General features: G+C 40.9%; 2 protein-coding genes across 4 annotated transcripts in view; one reads left to right on the top strand and one right to left on the bottom strand.

Moving 5' to 3' along the window:
- The window catches only part of LOC121324065 (unconventional myosin-X-like), a 31882-nt gene extending 24926 nt beyond the window's left edge, over nucleotides 1–6956 (top strand). Inside the window, exons 6-12 of one of the 3 annotated variants that reach the window (XM_041265498.1) lie at nucleotides 342–465; nucleotides 1859–2156; nucleotides 3076–3283; nucleotides 3596–3723; nucleotides 4493–4601; nucleotides 5108–5596; nucleotides 6065–6956. In XM_041265498.1, the coding sequence (XP_041121432.1) occupies nucleotides 342–465; nucleotides 1859–2156; nucleotides 3076–3283; nucleotides 3596–3723; nucleotides 4493–4601; nucleotides 5108–5596; nucleotides 6065–6283 (1575 nt within the window). In that variant the 3' untranslated portion in view covers nucleotides 6284–6956. Of the gene's footprint in view, nucleotides 1–341; nucleotides 466–1858; nucleotides 2157–3075; nucleotides 3284–3595; nucleotides 3733–4492; nucleotides 4602–5107; nucleotides 5597–6064 lie in introns of all 3 variants that reach the window. The other 2 variants (XM_041265497.1, XM_041265499.1) reach the window with 2 other exon arrangements.
- Nucleotides 6957–9188: 2232 nt separating this feature from the next.
- The window catches only part of tubg1 (tubulin, gamma 1), an 11650-nt gene continuing 1563 nt past the window's right edge, over nucleotides 9189–19275 (bottom strand). Inside the window, exons 3-11 of the mRNA XM_041265514.1 lie at nucleotides 18007–18174; nucleotides 17763–17831; nucleotides 16096–16175; nucleotides 15620–15746; nucleotides 15075–15161; nucleotides 14218–14367; nucleotides 12132–12284; nucleotides 10832–10993; nucleotides 9189–10360 (exon numbers count right to left, since the gene is read on the bottom strand). Of these exons, the coding sequence (XP_041121448.1) occupies nucleotides 10163–10360; nucleotides 10832–10993; nucleotides 12132–12284; nucleotides 14218–14367; nucleotides 15075–15161; nucleotides 15620–15746; nucleotides 16096–16175; nucleotides 17763–17831; nucleotides 18007–18174 (1194 nt within the window). The 3' untranslated portion in view covers nucleotides 9189–10162. The remainder of the gene's footprint in view (nucleotides 10361–10831; nucleotides 10994–12131; nucleotides 12285–14217; nucleotides 14368–15074; nucleotides 15162–15619; nucleotides 15747–16095; nucleotides 16176–17762; nucleotides 17832–18006; nucleotides 18175–19275) is intronic.

The following is a 19275-nucleotide window of genomic DNA, read 5'->3' as shown; positions in this document are numbered from 1 at the left end:
CTGGGTACCTGGACCCCTGCCTACTAGCTGATAACCACGATTTACTGTACGAACTGTTGTCAGTACTGTGGATATGTTGAAAGCGCCATTTTCAATAATGCAACAGTTTTGTTTCAATGAAACCAAGACTGGAAACCCTATGTAAGGTCCTATACATTGAGAATGACAGCGGTTTCTGCTGATTGCTTCAGTTCAAGTATCCGATGCGAGCTACAGTGTTCATTCCGGGAGTTTTTAAAACCCTCCCTCTGCTCCTGTTCTTTATGTTTTTAGAAGGGATAATCCAGAAAGAAGGTTTGGGTTCCGTGTTCATTGTTTGCATGTTCTGTTCTGTTCTGCAGGAGAACAAGTTCAACGCTGAAGCTGTGGAGCAAATCTACAAACACAACCCCATCCTGAAACACACTCAGAGTCCTCTCTACGCCTCCCTGCTCCCCTTTTCCTACTGCAGTCTGGAGCACACCTGTAAGCCTCTTTATTCTCTCGTATCTATGATATACTCCTGTGGTCAGCGGTGTAGTCCTAAAGCTAAAGCTACCAGAACACCATTAAAGTACAGATTTTTCTTAAACCAGAATTATATTTTATTTGTATAATGAACTTCTAGTAACACATATAACAGGTAATGCATTTATCTAATTTCTACCAATATTTCCACACAGTGCCTTTGTCGATCTTGTCAGAATGCTTTACTGTGCGTGTCTGTGTCGTTTGCATTTGTGTCCAGAGTCGTAGTCGATGCTCTGTTGCTGTCGTCTTCATCCGCGTTTTTAGACTTCTTAAGAAGTAGCTGATAATAGAAGAAGTTCCTAATGCTCTGTTCACTGCATCAAGAGGACTGTTGACTGAATTGTGTGGGAGATGTGAGTCATGTGACTTAGCGTGCCTATAAATTATGCAAGTTGGGATTCCACTACAACACTGCCTAGCATTCAGCTACATTTTAAAAGTGTTTACTCGTCTTAAATGAACTCCTAATTTCTCCAAAATGAGAACGAACAACTTCAGAGTCCTTGAATTAATTTCCTTAGTTATCTATTTTTTGTAAAAAAAATAAAACAAAAACAAAAACAAAAAAAACTAGAATTAAAAGACTGCTCTGAAATCTGTGACAATACAGTATGCCTCACAGACACCCAAACCAATTCAAAACACACACATGGACACGATGCAATTATTAGGAAAGTGGCAAATTATAGCTGCTAAACGATACATAACAGTTTTATTTTATTTTGGGTGCCAAAACCGAAAATCAGCCTGCTTTCAGCTGGTTTGTGTAGGCGTATAAAAGGCTAGAGAGGGAGGGAGGTCATGACTGAGAACACAGCTTCTCATAATCTCAGACAAAGACCCTGTTTATCAGATCTTTCATCTCCGCTGCCTGCACCTTACATGACCGCTGTTCTTCTCTCTCCAACGATGAGATCTATAGAGCTGACATTTCAAAACTGGAGAAGGTCAAGTGTTTATTATTTCACGCTTTCCGTAAGCACAGCTGTCCGGAGGCATGAATTATGTGCAGGCTGTTGTGTTTGGGATAAAGGCAGATGGTGGATAAATGGGGTCCCTTCTGGTAGCCCCTTTCATGTTCCGCCAAACGGTGCTGAAACAACCGTGTCATTGTTTTTGCTTTCTCTTTGGCCTTGTTTTAAAACTCCGTACTGTATGAGCTACACCCAAATGGTCAATCGCTTCACCTCCACTTCCACAAACAAAGAATCATGTCATAGGATTACAGGCAGGTGTCTGATTGATGTTCAAAATGAGCAATTTTTAAAGGTTTTTTGTACGGCGCCAATATGCATTTAAGAACATGTTCTGCTTTTATTAGATGTGTTTTTCCTGCCTCCGTTTCCAGGTCACAGTGCAAAGGGCTACACCACACTGTGTGATGAGGCGGTGAAGATCTTCAACTCCTTACAGCAGCTGGAATCAGCCCAGGACCCTGTGCCCCTCATCCAGGGGGTTCTGCAGACCTGCCTGGACCTTCAGCCACTGCGGGATGAGGTGTACTGCCAGCTGGTCAAGCAGACGAGCGGGGTGCCCAGCCCTGACACCCCGGCACAGCTCCGATACTGGCAGCTACTGACCTGCATGAGCTGCACCTTCCTGCCCAGCCTCTCCGTCCTCAAACACGTGCACTTCCACCTCAAACGGTACCCTTTGGAAAAGTTTGTCCTGCTATGTTTGCGCAGTACTTGTTATGAAGCCCCCCCCCCCCCGTATCGGCCAATCAGACCACAGATTCATTCATTGATTTATGCAGCACCTGCACAAACCCAACTCATAATTCTCGTCTTGCTGTTATAGCATAGCCCCATTTTGAAATCTGCATCGCAGTTAAATTAAATGCCATCTATGCGTCTTGGTTCAGCTTGAACACAGCGCATCAGAAATGAATTATGTACCTGATTTCTATTTGATTTTTATTTTTTAAAGACATTTTTATTTGGTACTTGATGGGTTAAAAAAAAAAAAAAAAAAAAAAGGCAACCCCACATTGTGAGATTGGGAAACGCCCAACGTCACTAAACAGGTCTGCCGAGTCCCTGAGCTGTATATACGCATGAACTGGGACAGCCCATCGGAGAGCAGAAAGAGGAGTGTGAGAATTCAGTGGACTCGAGTATCGTGAGCAGGAAACTGACAGTTTGCATGAGCAGCTCCAACCTGCTGGCACATTTTTAAACCCCTGTTTCGTGCACCTCATTGCAAAGATAAGAAAGTTAGCAGACTTTTTGTTCTGTGGGACACACACATGTCCCTTGTACCTTAAGTATTAAAAAAACCCTACTAATAATATATGAACACCGGATAGGCTTTGAAGGGCTTCACTGTTGATCACTGTGTAGTTCATGGAGTCATTCCTTCATTCATTCACACTGGACAGGCATATAGCCGGTTGGAGCACATTGGGAAGTGTCAGATTGATGTTAAAAGCTACCGGAAAGTGTGGTAGTTTAAACTAATATGAATCTTCCATGCAGTAGGGCTGGTGCCACTTATTAAACAGAATGCATAAAGAACTGTTTCTAATTATTGTTCACGATTGTCTCCCCGTCTCCTGTTACCCAGAGTGCAGAGTCAGTACCGGGAGACCGAGATGGATAACTATGTAGCATTTATATCCGAATCTCTGGGGAAAACCAAAGGGAGGTTATGCGTGCCATCCTGGGAGGAGATCCGGGTCCTGATAAACCGGCAGGAGATGATCTGCACCGTTCACTACCCCGGCCGGGGCAGCTGCAAGCTCCCCATCCGCTCCTACACCACCGCCGACGAGGTGAGGGGGGTGAAGAGGGGGGGCATACCCATCATGCAAAACTAGCAACTTTACAAAACTTTACAAAATTAGCAATCTTAACAAAATTAAATATGTAGGAGATGGGCACAGCATTGTAGAAAACAATACAGAATAACCTCTCAAATGGAAGAAATTAAAAAAAAATGGAAATGAACCAATAGTTCAGCACTAATAAACACAGAGGAACAAAGGAAAATACGTTGAACACAATCGCTTTGACTGGAGGCGATGATTAAGCCACCCTGTGCTTTCAAGTTGCTGATCCCCAGGCCGCGGTGCTGTTGTGTGCAGGTTGTGAAGAAGATGAAGGAGAGGTTGGGTCTGCAGCTCAGCCGCAACACCTTCGCACTGTTTGAGGGGAACACCTACAAGGAGCGGGCAGTAGGGGGCAGCACTATCATCGCAGACATCCTCACCAGGTTTGAAAAGTAAATATCGCTCCCAGGCTTTTTTTTTTTTTGGAAGCCGTGATGTAGGCAGCATGGCAGAGACTCGCTGTTATAGCTACAGATATATTATACTTGGTTTCTGGGTTCAACTTTTGAAACCCTTTAAGAAACACACAGGTTAAATGAGCAGGGTCTGTAGATTATATTAAAAAGGTTAATTAATAATATAAATAAAACTAGATAGATAGATAGATAGATAGATAGATAGATAGATAGATAGATAGATAGATAGATAGATAGATAGATAGATAGATATTTGTGTATATTACACCCAGCTATGTGCAAAAGTTTTTCATCATCTGGAATTTTAGGATTGAGACTTTTTTAAATGTAGATTTAAAAATGTGTCATTTTTTCAGTTTGTTAGTTTTTCATTGAGTATATGGAAAACTACAAAGTGTTATGTAATTCAACATTGTTCAGCAGCATTCCAGCAAAATTACTGTATTATTATTATTTTATATATATATATATATATATATATATATATATATATATATTCAAAATGCTGTTCTAGACTGTAAGCCATCAACAGATTCAAATGTTTGTGTGTTTGTCTCATTGACACACAATTCCCAATGATGCTGCCCTGTGTAGGCTGTGCTGAAGGTAAGACTGTCTTCTGGAGTCCGACAGCAAGCAGGAGCCCAGGATAGGGGAAGTGTTCGGCTCTCCTTGGAAGTCAATATTGAAATAAAGCAGCATTATCACACGGCCGTCTTTCATTTCATGCTGCTAGGGAGCCTGAGTCGGAACATCAGTGGAAACTCTGTTTCAAGCTCTACTGTTTCCTGGATACAGACAGCATCCCCAAAGACAGCATCGAGTTCATGTTCCTCTTTGAACAGGTACCACAAGTCAGGGATCAAGTGCCCTTACCTTTTGTGTTACACAGAGTGCAAAGCACACGTAGTATAGCCACACCCGGAAATGATCTGTATTCAGTCTACTGTTGCTATGTAAGCAGGTCCTCGCTAGACTGGTTATTTTATAGGTTCTAATGCTTACCTGATCATCCCTCTCCAAGCACTTTTTAGTACAGAAATACACAGGTGTGCTCACAATGTTACCAGAGCTGTAAACATGCATTGCCCAGTGCTGATTTATTTCTCATCTAGATGTTAAGAAACCAAGCAGACCAACACCATGGCAAGTTCCTTCTATAGACAGCACACTGCAGACGACGCTTGCTGGAAAAAAATGTCAACTTTTCTGATAGTTTTAACTTTTTACATAGAATTCCAATCTGGCGTTTTGACGTTTTAAAGTGCTATTTCATATTTAAGAAATGATGACTATGAAATATACCATGACTGTAATATGATTTTAAATAGAGTATTGACATTGGCCATAGAGTAAAAGCCTCCCCCATTGGATTCTGCAGTCCCATGCCATGGTGATCCAGGGCCACTTGCCTGCCTCAGAGGAGGAACTGCAGCTGTTAGCGGCCCTGCGGCTCCAGTCCCTGAACGGAGACTTCAACACCCACACGCCCACGTCCCATCTCGAGGAGCTCTTCCCCGGTCGTGTCATCGAGGCGAAAGCCCTGGCTGCTGTCAAGACCGTTTCTGCCAAGCCGGTCCGCTTCCCCGCGGGCTTCCTGACGGGGGCGCTGCATGCAGGGCTCTGGAACCACGCCGCTGTGCACAAGCTGAAGGCCGAGGAGTGCTTTCGCTTCCAGGGCCGGCTCAAAGAGGAACGGGCCTCCATGATGGCTTCAATTGTGGAGCGGTGGAAGACTCTGCAAGGCCAGGCCCGGGAGGACGTCATGGAGGCTTACCTATCCGTCGTCAAGCAGTGGCCCGGGTTCGGCTCTACCCTCTACGAAATCGACTTCTATTTTGTGAGTGGCTTACTTTTATTTTATTTAGCTCCCAAGTCTTGTAGCGTAACTATAAAATGTTCAGTCTTGCTGAAATTGAGAAATACTAAAAGGAACCACAAAATGAATGACAAGAAGTTCTAACGACGACCCTTTTTAGTTGTCTTTGTCTTTTTTCATCGTCTTCGACAAACTTGTTAGGTTTTCCAGCAAGGTGCGTGGTTAACAGCTTACCAACCGTAATCAGCATTGTTGTTGGGGGTGACAAGCAAAGCTTCATCCATGTAGTTATGTGCCTTTTTAGACATACTACATAATTATATAATACTAAAAGTGTATGAATTCAATGACCAACATTTTATGTATTTGTCTCCAAGACATTACAGGTTTCTTGAAGCAACTTGATTTTTTATTTTTTATAGTACAGTAAGGTGCAGGGTATCTTTTATCAATTCCTCTGACAAGGTATTCTTTTTATTTATTTGCTAGAGCTCAACAGGAAGTTTTTCACAGTGGCTGTGGCTGGGAGTTGCTGCAACATCGGTATCTCTGTACAGACAAGGAGATCCCGAACCGCTGGAGAGTATCCGTTACGGGCTGATCTCTTCATACGGTGCCTCGGATACCACCACCTTCAAAATCACCACGGGAGACCAGGAATTCATATTTGAAACCAGCAAAGTAAGCGATAAAAACAAGGCATTCTAGAACCGGTTCATGTCTCTCAGTGCTGAAAATTAAGTATCAGTGGCTTAGTTAAATAAAACACAAAGAATCCTCCCCCCACTTATTTTATTGCAGAGAGAACTAGGGGCGCAGAGTTCAGCCAAATTGCATTCCCCAGCTCATCAGATTCGTGAAGATGGATTCATTACTAAATGTTTTTACCTGTTTAACAAAGTAGATCGAGAGATGTATATAGATTGGTCGTGTATATCCTTTTATACACCTACCTGTATGAAAACCTCAGGCTGTGAGAATTTCAAGTTTCGGTCAGTAAATTGGTGATGTAGAAACAACAGGTACTCCTGTGTGAAAATGCTGGACCAGTCTGTGCTTTAATTAGTTATCTGAAACCACTTATAAAAAGTCCCCTGCATTTTACCATTTGTCTGGCTGTGTCCCCTTTTCACTATTTTAAATTTAATGGCCTATTAAAGTCATCGATTTAAATTAGACAAATCACCAATTTGCCTATTTTGACAATTTTTCAATTGGTTGCAGCTGTTTGATTTCATATGCACAACAAATCACAACTACAGAAGCAATGGGGTGTTCTAATACATTCATGCACTACTGTAGAGAGATGTATATATAGGGTTATAAAACAGCTTGGTAAAATCTATTTAGGTCAGCATCTATTTTAACTTGCATTCGTTTTTGTTTGTTTTTTTGTGTCGAGTATGCTCTAACTGGATGTGTGGCGGGGTTTGGACTGGTGTGCTCAAGTCGGAGGTGCGAGATAGGGAGAATGGAGACTAACATCGTGGTAAAGAAAACAGGTGCGCAGGTGATGTAGTGCGTGTGATACAACGAAGGTCCCTGGGGTGTTGTTCCGCAGGGTCAGGGACCCCTGTCTTCTCGGCTGTCAGTATCGCGTTCGTTTTCATCCTTTTGGTTGGCCTTCTACTCGCCAGTCACGTTTTTTGAATCTCTGCCTGAGATGCCTGCTCTTCCCAACTGTTTGGTAATAAAATTGGAACATAAGATATAAAAGACAGTAAATCGTGTAGTGAAAACATTAGGTTTCTCTGAATATATGGAAACCGCCGCGCCACTTGAGGAGACGTAGTCGTTCCGTGTTGGAGACGACGGCCGAGACACGACCGGTTGGGGATGAAGACGGACACCCGGGGGAAGCGTAGTCAGAGTAGGCTTCCTGGTATGGTGAGATTACCCAGCTCATGACTGCCTACATCACCTGTGCTCGCAGACCCCAGCGTTCCAGCCTGAGGACAGAGAGCGAGAACTTCTCCCTGGGACCCCCTGTCCAGGAGCGCTCCTCGCATCCAGTTTAAAACACTCACACACACGGACACAGCAAAATAAATAAATACATTCTCACGCACACACAAAAGTCTGCAGATAACAAACTACATTATTGAGAGAGGTGGAGTAAAAATGGCATTGGAGGCAAGGTGGGACCATGCTTGGATTTAAAAGCAACATCATCAGACTCAACAAGGCAGTTCTGTCCAGAGTTACCATGAATGTTGCACGTTTTCCTAGGCGCTACGTCCAGTGTCAGGAGCTGAAAGGCAAGCAGCATAAAGAACAAGGACATGTTGGAAAAATTAGAAAAGTGTCAATCTGTTTTTCTTTCTGGAGTATGGAGTAGATCTCTTGTTCCCTGGGATGGTTATTTATTATCATCCAAAAATATTCAAGTATGTGTGTTATTTTTATGTGTTTACTAATGCATACAGCAGCCCAAAAAATAATGAGGTTAGACAAATTCTAAAGCACCTTGTCATTAAAAGTTGAAAATGATGCTATACTGTGAAAAGCCTCCGGCGTGACAGGATAGCCTGTTTTACTATTACACCCTTTACTTGCTCGTCTCTCATATCTGCAGAGTTTCTTTCTTTTTTGGTTTAATGATTTGATGTTGTGTGACATATATATGACACAGAAATAGTTGATATATTTGAAAATATTATGGATAGTAATTTGTACTTTTTTATATTTAATTTTTTTTTTTTTATTTAAATGGACAAGTTTTTTTGTTGTACTTTCTAGTTTCTTTCTTTTGAAAACCATTATAAAATCGATTAGGCCACATTCCGGTGTAACCGATTTTATATATATATATATATATATATATATATATATATATATATATATATATATATATATATATATATATAAATCTGTAACACATTGGTTAAGACCTAACAACAAAAAAAAAAAATCTCATGTCACAGGATAGCAAATGATTTTAATTGCACTATTTTTTTATACTACACATATTGTACAATGGATCTGCACACTTATACCAAAGCATTCATATTAGTTAAGTAACGATCTTCCTTAAGAGGGAGAGGTGAATCTGCTGTTACACAGCACTGCCACTCTACGGCCGTCGTCGTTTCTATTAAAGCTGCAGGCAGCTTCTGTATCACCAGATCCTGAAAAGCTCAATTTATAAAAAGAAAGCTTTTTTTAATTTAAACTTGTTTGTACTTCACTTGGTACTCTGCGCCTCTATGCACTCAGTTTGTATGTGTAACTCGGATGTGCAATAAGGAAAGTGTAATAAAACAAGCCCCGTTCTACCAGTGATGACTCTTGTGTTTTCTCTTTGATCGTTCAATAGAAGAAAATGTAAAGGGCATGGCTTGCATTTCAGAAAGATGAGAGAACATTTGGATCGAGCAGACAAATGCATTGCAATTAATAAATATTGTGGGCGAAAATTAATTCAGCAATGCCTGGTGTCCACCTGATAAATTGAGCACTACATCCTTGCTGCAAGTGGACTTGTCTTTGTTACTTTCACTAACCGCATGTTCGTATGCCCACTTTATACAGGTACGCAGGTTTAATTAAATAGTCTGACAAAGCCTATAAAGTATTTCTCTCTCTCTGTTACAGAGCACAGCCCAGTCCTATAGATCTTCCAAGTAACAGTTTACGTAGTTTCTTTTAATGAAAATGTTATACCAGCTGACACAGACATAACAGTAAAAAAAAAAAAAACATTTCTATCATAAGTGTCATGGCAAAGATTAAGAATATATAACAAACCCCAAAAAACAAACACTTGTCTTAAGAACTTTTTTTTTTTTTTTTTTTTTTTTAAACCTGACTAGGGCCTTGTACTAACAAGCTTCAGTTTAAACACACAAACTTACTTTCTGCTTGAAGTATTGCATGGTTTTTACATTCATCTTAAAGCGAGCTACATGTTTTAAACAGTTTGTTACACTACAGATTTTCTTGCTACTTTGTTGCGCAGTTGAATGTTTTCATTTCTAAAACACTGTATTCACTTTGAAATGTTTAAGGTTCTCTATAGAGCAGTTGTCTCTTGCCAGAGTCCCTTTCCAATTGGAACTCCATCCACCTCCCCCTCACTGTGTAACAGGCAGGGGATAACAGAGAGACACAATCCACCACTAGGGAAGTAGGGCACAGCATTAAAATGGTACTGAAAGTATTTTAGGATTGGAAAACAGCTGTCACTTCACCTTTAAGGCAACACAAACTTATCTTTTGGGACAAGAGATAATGTGATGAAGAAAAACTGAAATCCCAGATTCCCTGGTTAACCTAACTAGTCCAGAAGTAGTATTGTTAAAAAAAAAACCAAAAACAAAACAAAAAAAAAAAACGCAGTACATTAGAGTGGCTTCCTAATAAAGCTGGTAAAAGAAAGTCCCTTTTTCTGTTCAGTAAATAGCAACACATTGACAGGCAACATACAGTACTTTATCCCTAAGCAAGTGAATAATGGTGATCTTCTAATTAAAACAGCAAAACTGGGACATGGGGCACGGAATGAAATTCTTCTGGATAGGTGGCTTCCAATTCCTCCACTGAAATGCTGCCCTTGCCTGCCTGGTGCGCCCCCTGTAGACGGGGAGGTCACTGCCCCTGCGCACCCCAGGAGATGTAATCTGGGCGTGTGGCGGCACTGTACTCGTCAATCAGTTGCTGCACGACCTCCCGGGAGTTGTCCAGCTCGTCAAAATTGTCCTTGAAAATGTCTTCCTTCCTGAACTGCTCCAGGAAGGCCTCGCGCTTCCTCAGTTTGTCGTACTGCCGGCACGTTCTGTCAAACAGCTGCAGGGTGAGAGAACAAAAAAGCACTGAAAAAAGAAAAACCATAGCCAAAAACGCCCACAACTGTAAGCAACTATGCACACCAGCTGGACTGCAGGGGGTGTGTCTTGTGCATTATACCACAATCCTTACACAGATGCTGAATTGAAACAGTTTGAGCTTGTATCGTGCTTAGCTTCAAATGACAGAGGTAGGATGCTCATGTCTTTATACGTTTGCAATCATTTGCAGCAACTATTATTATTATTATTTATTTTTTTTAAGTGTACTTGCTCATCCAGATTTATAAAAAAAAAAAAAAAAAACTAAAATTCTACATAATAAATAAATACAGTTTCTGTGGGATTCAGTTTTATTTTTCAGTTTCAAACAGGATAAAATTAAGGGTCAGACTTGAACCAGCGCTAAACTTGTCAGTTCAAAGCCCCTCAACACGATGACGTCCCCCAGAGTATACAGTATAGTACTCACAGAGGAGATGCTGGTGTGGTTCGCCATCATGAGTCCACTGACACGGTGAGCAGAAGACAAATACGGAGATTTCCTCGACAAAGCCACCTGGATACTGGCAGGCCCCCACGGGATAAAGTTGGCCAGCTTCCTCTCTCTGATTCGCTGCAAGCTCTTGTGGACCTGAAAATCAAGAGTATTGCATTTTTTTGGACCCAAGGTGGTCAGGGCAGTGGACAGAACACTTGCTTTTCACCTGCAGGCTCAGCAATGGATTCCCACCACAGACATCACTGTTTTCAACCCTGCCTGCTGCTGCTGGTCATACTGCCATACTCATTTACAATGCATATGTATGTCTGGTATATACAAACAAAAGGCTGCATTCAATCCCAGTGGAGGCTAGACTTTAGTGGTTAGCTAATTCATTCGTATTGTGTCTGTAAAGCTCTTAATTGTTTGGAGGTTTGTGTGGAATGTATAGCATTTCCAGTTGCATTCCATTTCAACACCCATGCAACACAATGCACATTTAGAGTCCTTTGTGATATAGAAGTAGCCGAGGGTGCTTCACATACCAAAGAAGCTCTACACTGGGATTAGTCAAAAGTAATTCTTGTCCATGTAGGAAACTGCAACTTAAAACAAGGGTGCTAGGAATTGCAGAAGTGGTGATGCAGGGACAAACTTTCTGCACAATGTTGAAGCGTTTGCAAATGTATCTTACCACTAATGTATATAATTTTAAAATGCTAAACAAGCTACCTACAAAAAAAGTAGCAAATGGATTACTTTCAAAAACAGGATGATAGCTGCAAACCTTTAAATCATTACCAATGGCCGACAAGGAGTTAAAGCACAAGCAATCAGAAAGCTTTTAGAATTGGATTGAAAAGGGTCACGACAGGACCAATAAAATAAATTAGTCTGCAGCGCCGTTTTTCCTACAAACGCGTCAAAAGCACATGGCACTAAAATGCTTTTGAAACCTGTCATTCACGTTCCTTCTTAAAGAACTAATTCTTTCAGAGATTTTCCCCCATCTACACTCGCTGTCGCCCGGAACAGTGTCAATTCCTCAGGGCTGACGAAAGACAGCAGTCTACAAGGCTCAGCCTCAGAGCTAAACACGGCACTGTGGCTTGTCTGCAAATTCTCTCCCCTTTAGAAAAGAAACCTACCAAAATAAAAACCGACTGATGAAAATCCATTCGGTCCGGAATAATTTGCTGCAATCCTCCATTTACTGTCTAACATACTTAAAAAATAAATAAATTAGATAAACAGGTTGCAACTTGCGGGACCAGTCCTGTTTGCGTACCTGAGTCGGGTCCACCTCTCCCTGGATGATGTTGAGGATGGAGATGTAACAGTGGTTGGTCTGTCTGTCCCTGCCGGTGGAGACCATGACATTCTTGGGCTGCAGCAGTCGCCTCATCACATCCAGCACTGTGGTTTTACGTACACTGGCAACCTGGCAATCACAGGGAAAAGGGTAAAAAAAATTATTACATTGCATTCCTTTACACCAGAGAACAGGTTATAAAGATGATACCACCATGGCTCCCGTATGCTCCACAATGCCATTACACCAGCACTAACGTTCTCGTTTTAAGGCGGAGCACAAATAGCATGGTCTCGTAACTACGGTTTAAATCTTTGTCTCAAAAACCACACACACACCAAATTCAAAACATTAAGTTCCTTTAGGCTGCCAACACTTCTTTATCAAATTCAGATAGTTAGTTCATGTCATAAAATACATGATTTCAAATAGTTAAAAAGGTGCACAGCTACGTAATGCATAACATTTAAAAACACATACTGCTATTTGAAAAGTTAAGCAAAAACCAGTTTGCACGTGCTGGAAATCCCTGTAGTCTAAAAGGTAAAATCAACCTTGAACTGAACATCTAAAACACAAAATAAAAACCACAGAACTAAAGCTGTTATTAAGTTAACGTTGTTTAAAAAGCACCCCTTTCTTTAGAACATTTTGTACATTTGACCAAATTGTCTTCCGTTTAAAGCAGAAATCCAACCACAGGCTGTAGCATGCGTTACACAGACAGGATGCAAAAATGAAGAGGGAAACATTCCTGCATAAAGTCAAAACCCTTTTATGCGTTCCCCTAGAAGAAATGAGTTGAAAGAAATACTGAAAAGGAATTTAGCACACACACACACACACTCAGTCAAACTGCTTGAAATATAGTACCCGCTTAGTAGACAAGCTGCTCTTTGCTCTGCTTCTATTAAGAAATTCCTACATAAATACAGACGTTTGTTAAAATTGACAAAGCTGGTCTCGGACAAGCATTTACAACTTATTCTACATAAAACATGCAATGGTCTAAACTAAATCAGTAATATGCATGTGCGACTCAACGCCCTTTTCAAACCGTATTCGGGACGTTTTATTACACTTTTCAGTCTTGCAACATTCTTAGGCAAGGACACATCATTATTATTATTATGGCATCATACAATTCACAGTCCTGTACACAATACTGGCCAATGACAGCATCATTTTTATCTAAAGCCCCTTTCACACTGGCATGCTCTACCTGGGTCAGGACCCGGTGTCATGCGGGTCGGCTATGTGATTTCACACTGCTTTTGATAAAGCAGGGTTGACCTGGGTGACAGACGCAAGTATACAATGCACGTATCAATGCCCCGGAAGCAGCTTGTTACAGACTCTATCCAAGCTTCTCTGGATTGAACTGTCAACCCAAATGTTGATTAGAGCAAATGTTTCTTCATCCCGGCTGCAATCTGGCTCATGCTGTGTCTCAAGCAACAAAAATATGGCTAAACAGAATAAACAAAAACGTTCCTTGCGGAAGTGAAACCTTGTGACTATTTGTTATTTCGTCGGCCGTCATGCATTTTGTCTCGCTCAACCCGGGTCAAAGTGTGTCGGCCCATATCTTGAGGAGGGTTACTGGGAACGGGTTAACCCAGGTAGGACTCGGGTATGTGGTTTCACACAAGCCAGAACTTAAGCATAGGGCCATGCTCTCTACTTTGGATAATACAGCACCATTTTGTTGGGGCCTAGGCTGCCAAAATAAACGTGTCTGAGAAAACTGGGCTGTCTAGTTTAAGGTTCAAAGGAGTTTCTCAATTGTATAAAAAGCTAATAAAACAGAACAGTGCTACCTAGAAATCAATGCAAGCACTACAGCCAAATAAATCTAAACAATGTGGCTTACCGCAGACTGGGCTACACTAGTAACAGAACTAAAACAGACACAATCAAACATTAATAGCCCCAAGCCTTGGAGACCAGACTACATGGTATAAATGATTACCAGCTAAAAACAGTCACCACTCTGACCGTGGGAAGGGATAAGTTTCCACAGGATTCTCTACTGAAGGGACGCAGAAAGGGGGAGGCTTACCGACTGGTCCGTGGTGAGAGGCGTGTAGCCAGTCATGAGGAAGTGAAGGCGTGGGGTGGGGATCAGAGACGCGATCAGACCAATCAGGTCGTTGTTCATGTACCCAGGGTATCGCAGAGTGGTGGTGCTGGCAGACATGATGGTGGACACCTGCACAATAACAGAAAGAATGGTTATACTAGTACCAATTTATAGCACCCACGTTAGAGACAAAACAGTCAGCGTTTTTTCCCCCCAGTTACATGTGATATTAACTGACTCATTCTCAGTGGCAACTTTCCCCGTAATTCTCTCAACCATGTCTTAAAGGGATCAAACTCTCAGGGGGACGAGGGAGAGGTTAAGTCTCCATGCCATCCTTGGGTGTTTTTTTTGTGAGAAAACAAACACATTATTTTTCCAATTTAATTACATTTCCTGGAGTGCAAGAAGAACACATTCATTCAACTGTCCTTACACACACTCGGCCCAACTAAAGCGCATCAAAAGCACGAGAATAAAAGCAAAGCTCATCAGGAATGAGGCACCAAGTCTGCAAAAATATCTGAATTAGAAGAACAAAAGTCTTGTGCAGCACCGCAGCAAATGTTGTGCAGATTAATGCAGCTATGCATTAGTTACAGAAACAGTTGGCTAGGCGATGATTACCAGGAGGTAACGGCAGACTGGATTACTCTCTGCATTACTGTGTGAAATTGGTATATGATGCATATTTCCACATTGTAAAAGGACTAAATGAGAATTCTTTAACGTGGTCCCTAAAACGGCCTGCTACATGACAGCCAGATCAGGCAGCCATAATTGAGTAATGATACAGCCAAGACGAAACCACAAGAGTGACCATTGCGACTACTCACCAGCTGGTTAATCTGAGAGAAGGAGGGGTTCTGAATATGAAGCCTGTCTGTGGCGATCCGATTCAGGGCTGTGTTATCCAGCACCACCTTGGAAGAACACAATCGAGCAGACAGAAGAGCTAGTCATTAAAAATTATTCTGGAAATAAACAAGGTCCCCCCCACCACCACCCCTCAACCACTTTTGCTCAGCTTTATTACAAATTAGATCTCTCTGTTGACAGTCCAGTTTGTTTTTATATATATATATCAATCAGAAATCAGGCGGTGGGCAAATGGAATCAAAATGAATATTAACTAAGTTCTGCTACATAAATGAAAATTATGCCAACACTGCTTGCAAAAAGAGACTATGTTGAATTGGGGTGATTATGCTACAATATTCAACCCCAATATAGCAACAGCATTTCTTACAGATCCTCTGTACTTTTCCTAGTCTTGGTTTTAAAACAATACAACACTGGGGCCTGTGAAATCATGGCTATGGCAGGCGATACACTTGGGTTTAACTGAAGCCTCTTAGGGTTATGGTTGTTCTGCACTTACCACACAGTCTGCATTCTGAGTCAGCCTTTTCAAAGTCAATAGAGAGTTGTAAGGCTGGACCACAACATCACTCATTTCATCCTGGTTTGGAAAAACTGAATAGGTCTGAACCAACTTCTTTGGATACCTAGTAAGCAAAGAGAAATTGAACTTAATATAACACTGGCTCTTTAAAACTAAATTTCCATGAACGTCAGTGCTTAACTCACTAACGTTGTCCACTGGAGCTTAGCTTAGGGTAAAATGCAACACGTAGTTAACGCTACAGGCATGAGATGTTAGTTACATACATATAGAATAGAAATAAAGTTGGTGGGATAAATATCAGAATACCTTTATAACAAGTATTTAACAGAAGACTGGATGATGGTTAGTATCTACTGTACATTAAAATAGCTGTACTTTAGAACTTTTTTAAAGCACAATCCAAGACTAGTTGTAAATTGAACACTATAATAATATGAATAAACACTGACCTGTCATTTAATCTCTCCAGCAGATAAGAGCCCAAGCCTGACCCAGTCCCACCAGCAATAGAGTGACAGAGAACAAAACCCTGCACAATACAATAAAGCCACCTTTAGGACCAGGAACTCTGGTTTATGCAAAATAAGTGGAGCTGGTAAAACAGGACTGCTTAGATCAGTGGTTTTTAAAACTAAATCATGCGTTTAACATATTACAGTAGAACCCTCCAGTTTTATCTCTGAAATACAGTACACTATTGCCAATGGAAGCTTACTGCCCGTGGTGCATGCGTGCGCACACACACAGACACACACACTACAACACATCAGTCAGTCGAAAACCTGTGGAAGACAGCATCGCTACAGATGGGAGGATTCACTTATTGGTATGAACAGCAGAAGGACGGCGATTCTATTAAATTAGTTCTCCTGAGGCAGTTGCTTGGCGAATCCCAGTAACCATTATTTTGCCTTACTGAAACAAAGAGACTACAATGGACTTTGTCAAGGTTCAAAAGAAAAACTTGCAGCAGTGAATTGTTTAAAAAAAAAAAAAAAGCTGTTGCGAAAAAGAAAAACACTGTTGTTGTTGTTAGGTACTTTGTTGAAATGTAAGTATAAATTACACAGCATGTTTGTTAAGTTTTAAAGTAAAAAAAAAAAAGTGTATTTTGTTTGAAATCCCACAAAATTGGCAACAACTCTGCTATCATTATTTAATTGTAGTATTTATTTATTTATATTTTATTATTATTAATTTATTTTTGCTAACAGAAAAAGCTAGAGAAACGGGGTTGGAGGTGTATCACATTTTCGTTTTGATAACACTACCATAGTAAAGTAATTTTAAAAAATGATTCTGTCTTTGTAAAATATTCTATTGCATACATCTCCAGTAAAAGCTAATTAGTGTTTTATATTACTAGTTTTTGTATTTGAGTCATGCAATCTAGTCACGTGCAATGACACCTCGTTTATCCGCGGATGTCTCACTCCCGTGGACCTGTGTCCTTCCAAGCACGCTGGTAAACAGAGTTCCACTGTACTTTTATTGCCATTTGCAATAAGCATGCATTTCACTACCAAGTAATACTGAGGTGACAACGCAAGACTGGCACCCCATCCCACATCTTATTAATGCTACCCAGAAACAGACTGCAATTTCCTGCACAGGATAGCCTTGCTAATCCAGCAACTGACCCATACAGGCACCTCTGTGTTCAAGTGACATCCAACCTTCCAGCACCCCAGGCTCATTTCATTACATTTTTTAAATTAACAAAACTATAAATAGTAACAGAAATGTTAGCTTGCAGCTAAAAGCAGGCCCCAGTACACACATGTTGTTTTAAGGTCTAGCAATTGAAAGGAATGAAAAATATAAAGCCATAATAAGCTTGATGGCAGCCATTTCATCACAGATAACATATGTGGGCTGCCCTTTGATGTGTGCACTTTTAAAGGTTATGCTGGTAACCAAACTTTGCAAGCTCTACTTTTTTTTTTTTTTTTTAAGTTTAAACTGTAAAATTGTACTCCTGTCTAATAAAGGCATATGGAGTCAATCAGGAAAGTCCCCCCACCACCCCCCCTCCCCAAAGCGGTCCTTGTTATAATAAGCATACTGTTATTGCATATTTATTATTCTCCACTAAGCAAAGTGTTTTATTTCTTACCTCCAAACTGTCACTTCCATCTGCCTCTCTGTCGATGATGTCAAATATATCTTCGTGGATTTTTTCACCCTAAAAAAAAAAAAAAGTCATGTTTTAAATGCTTGCAAAGTGTTCTGTTACATATGCACTACTACACATACCCTCCGAATATGCCCTCTGGCACCCTACCGTCTTGACAATGCCACACTTGCAATGATCTTTCTCTTACAAGTGACCCCCCAAGGCTAATACCTGGGTAACTTACCTGGGAGAATCCACTGGCCCAGTTGTTGCCAGCACCCCCACCGTGCTCTGACAGATAGATATTCTCCGGGTTGTACAGGTTGGCATAGGGAGAGTTCAGGATGGAGTGAATGACACGGGGCTCCAAGTCCAGTAGCACTGCTCGTGGGATGTAGTGTTCATCATCTGCCTGGAATAGACGAACAAACTATTTCTGAAGCGCCCTCGTTAAATGGCTACTTTAGGCCTCCAGGATCTACAAGACCAAGACTAGCAGCAGAGAAGACATAAAAAGATATGAAACTGAAAATATGACAAACATAACTCACACAAAATAGTGCCTGCAACCTTGCACTAAACACACAGCATGCTTAGAATTGTACCCAATCTTATATTTGTAACATAACCAATATTGTTTAACTTTGCTAAAGGAAGTCAAATTAATAAACAACCACTGGCTTACGATCTGCATTTTATTATTGTAGTTCTGTTTTTATATGAAATTTAATACGACTCAGAAGCAGGCACAGGCATACCTAATCATAAGCCAAACTGCAATGTACCAACACATGGGTGCCACCTGCAGGTCAGAAACTAGATTATTTTTACTAGCTACTTTAAAAGAAGGCTGCATTTTAAATGCTACCAATTGAACAGTAGGGACTCTGCAATGCAAATACAAAATATTTTTTCCTCCAGAAATTGACATGATTTAAAGCGTTGTGAACCGGATACTCAAAGTACTGGTATATCATTTAACGTGCTAGTTCTGATATGAGCAGCCTGCGCCAACAGCTCATGGACTGAATTTAGCCTCTCCCTGAATTATTTAATATACATGTGGAAGCTTGTTTCACATTAGCTGGCAATAGAAATAAAACAAATCTAAAAATCCTTCATCGAGAGGCTCTACTTTGAAGTAAGTACAAAGGGAAATTATTTCAGCATAAAACTAGAAAGAAACAACTTGTAGAAGTTCAGTTGTTGAGAATAATTTTTGCTAGTTTTAAAACAGGGGCCAGGCTCTTAACTATTTCTTACAACTACAGGGATGGAAATACGACCCCCATTACAAAGCAGTCTGATGCTTTCGTGGTTTTCCCCCATGAGTTTAATAAGACACACCTGAGCTTGTTACCTGTACACTGTGGCTAATTAAGCTTATAGTAAAACCTGGAATGGGTGAAACTGTTATGCAACTCTTATCTTATTTCTATCCCTGTATTACCATGTTAAATCATCATGCAACCCTTGTTGGTATATTACATGAACCTGCTCAGGGCAAGCAGTG

The sequence above is a fragment of the Polyodon spathula genome, chromosome 12 (genome assembly GCF_017654505.1).
Source record: "Polyodon spathula isolate WHYD16114869_AA chromosome 12, ASM1765450v1, whole genome shotgun sequence".
Lineage (NCBI taxonomy): Eukaryota > Metazoa > Chordata > Actinopteri > Acipenseriformes > Polyodontidae > Polyodon > Polyodon spathula.
This window is presented reverse-complemented; position numbering and strand designations above follow the sequence as displayed.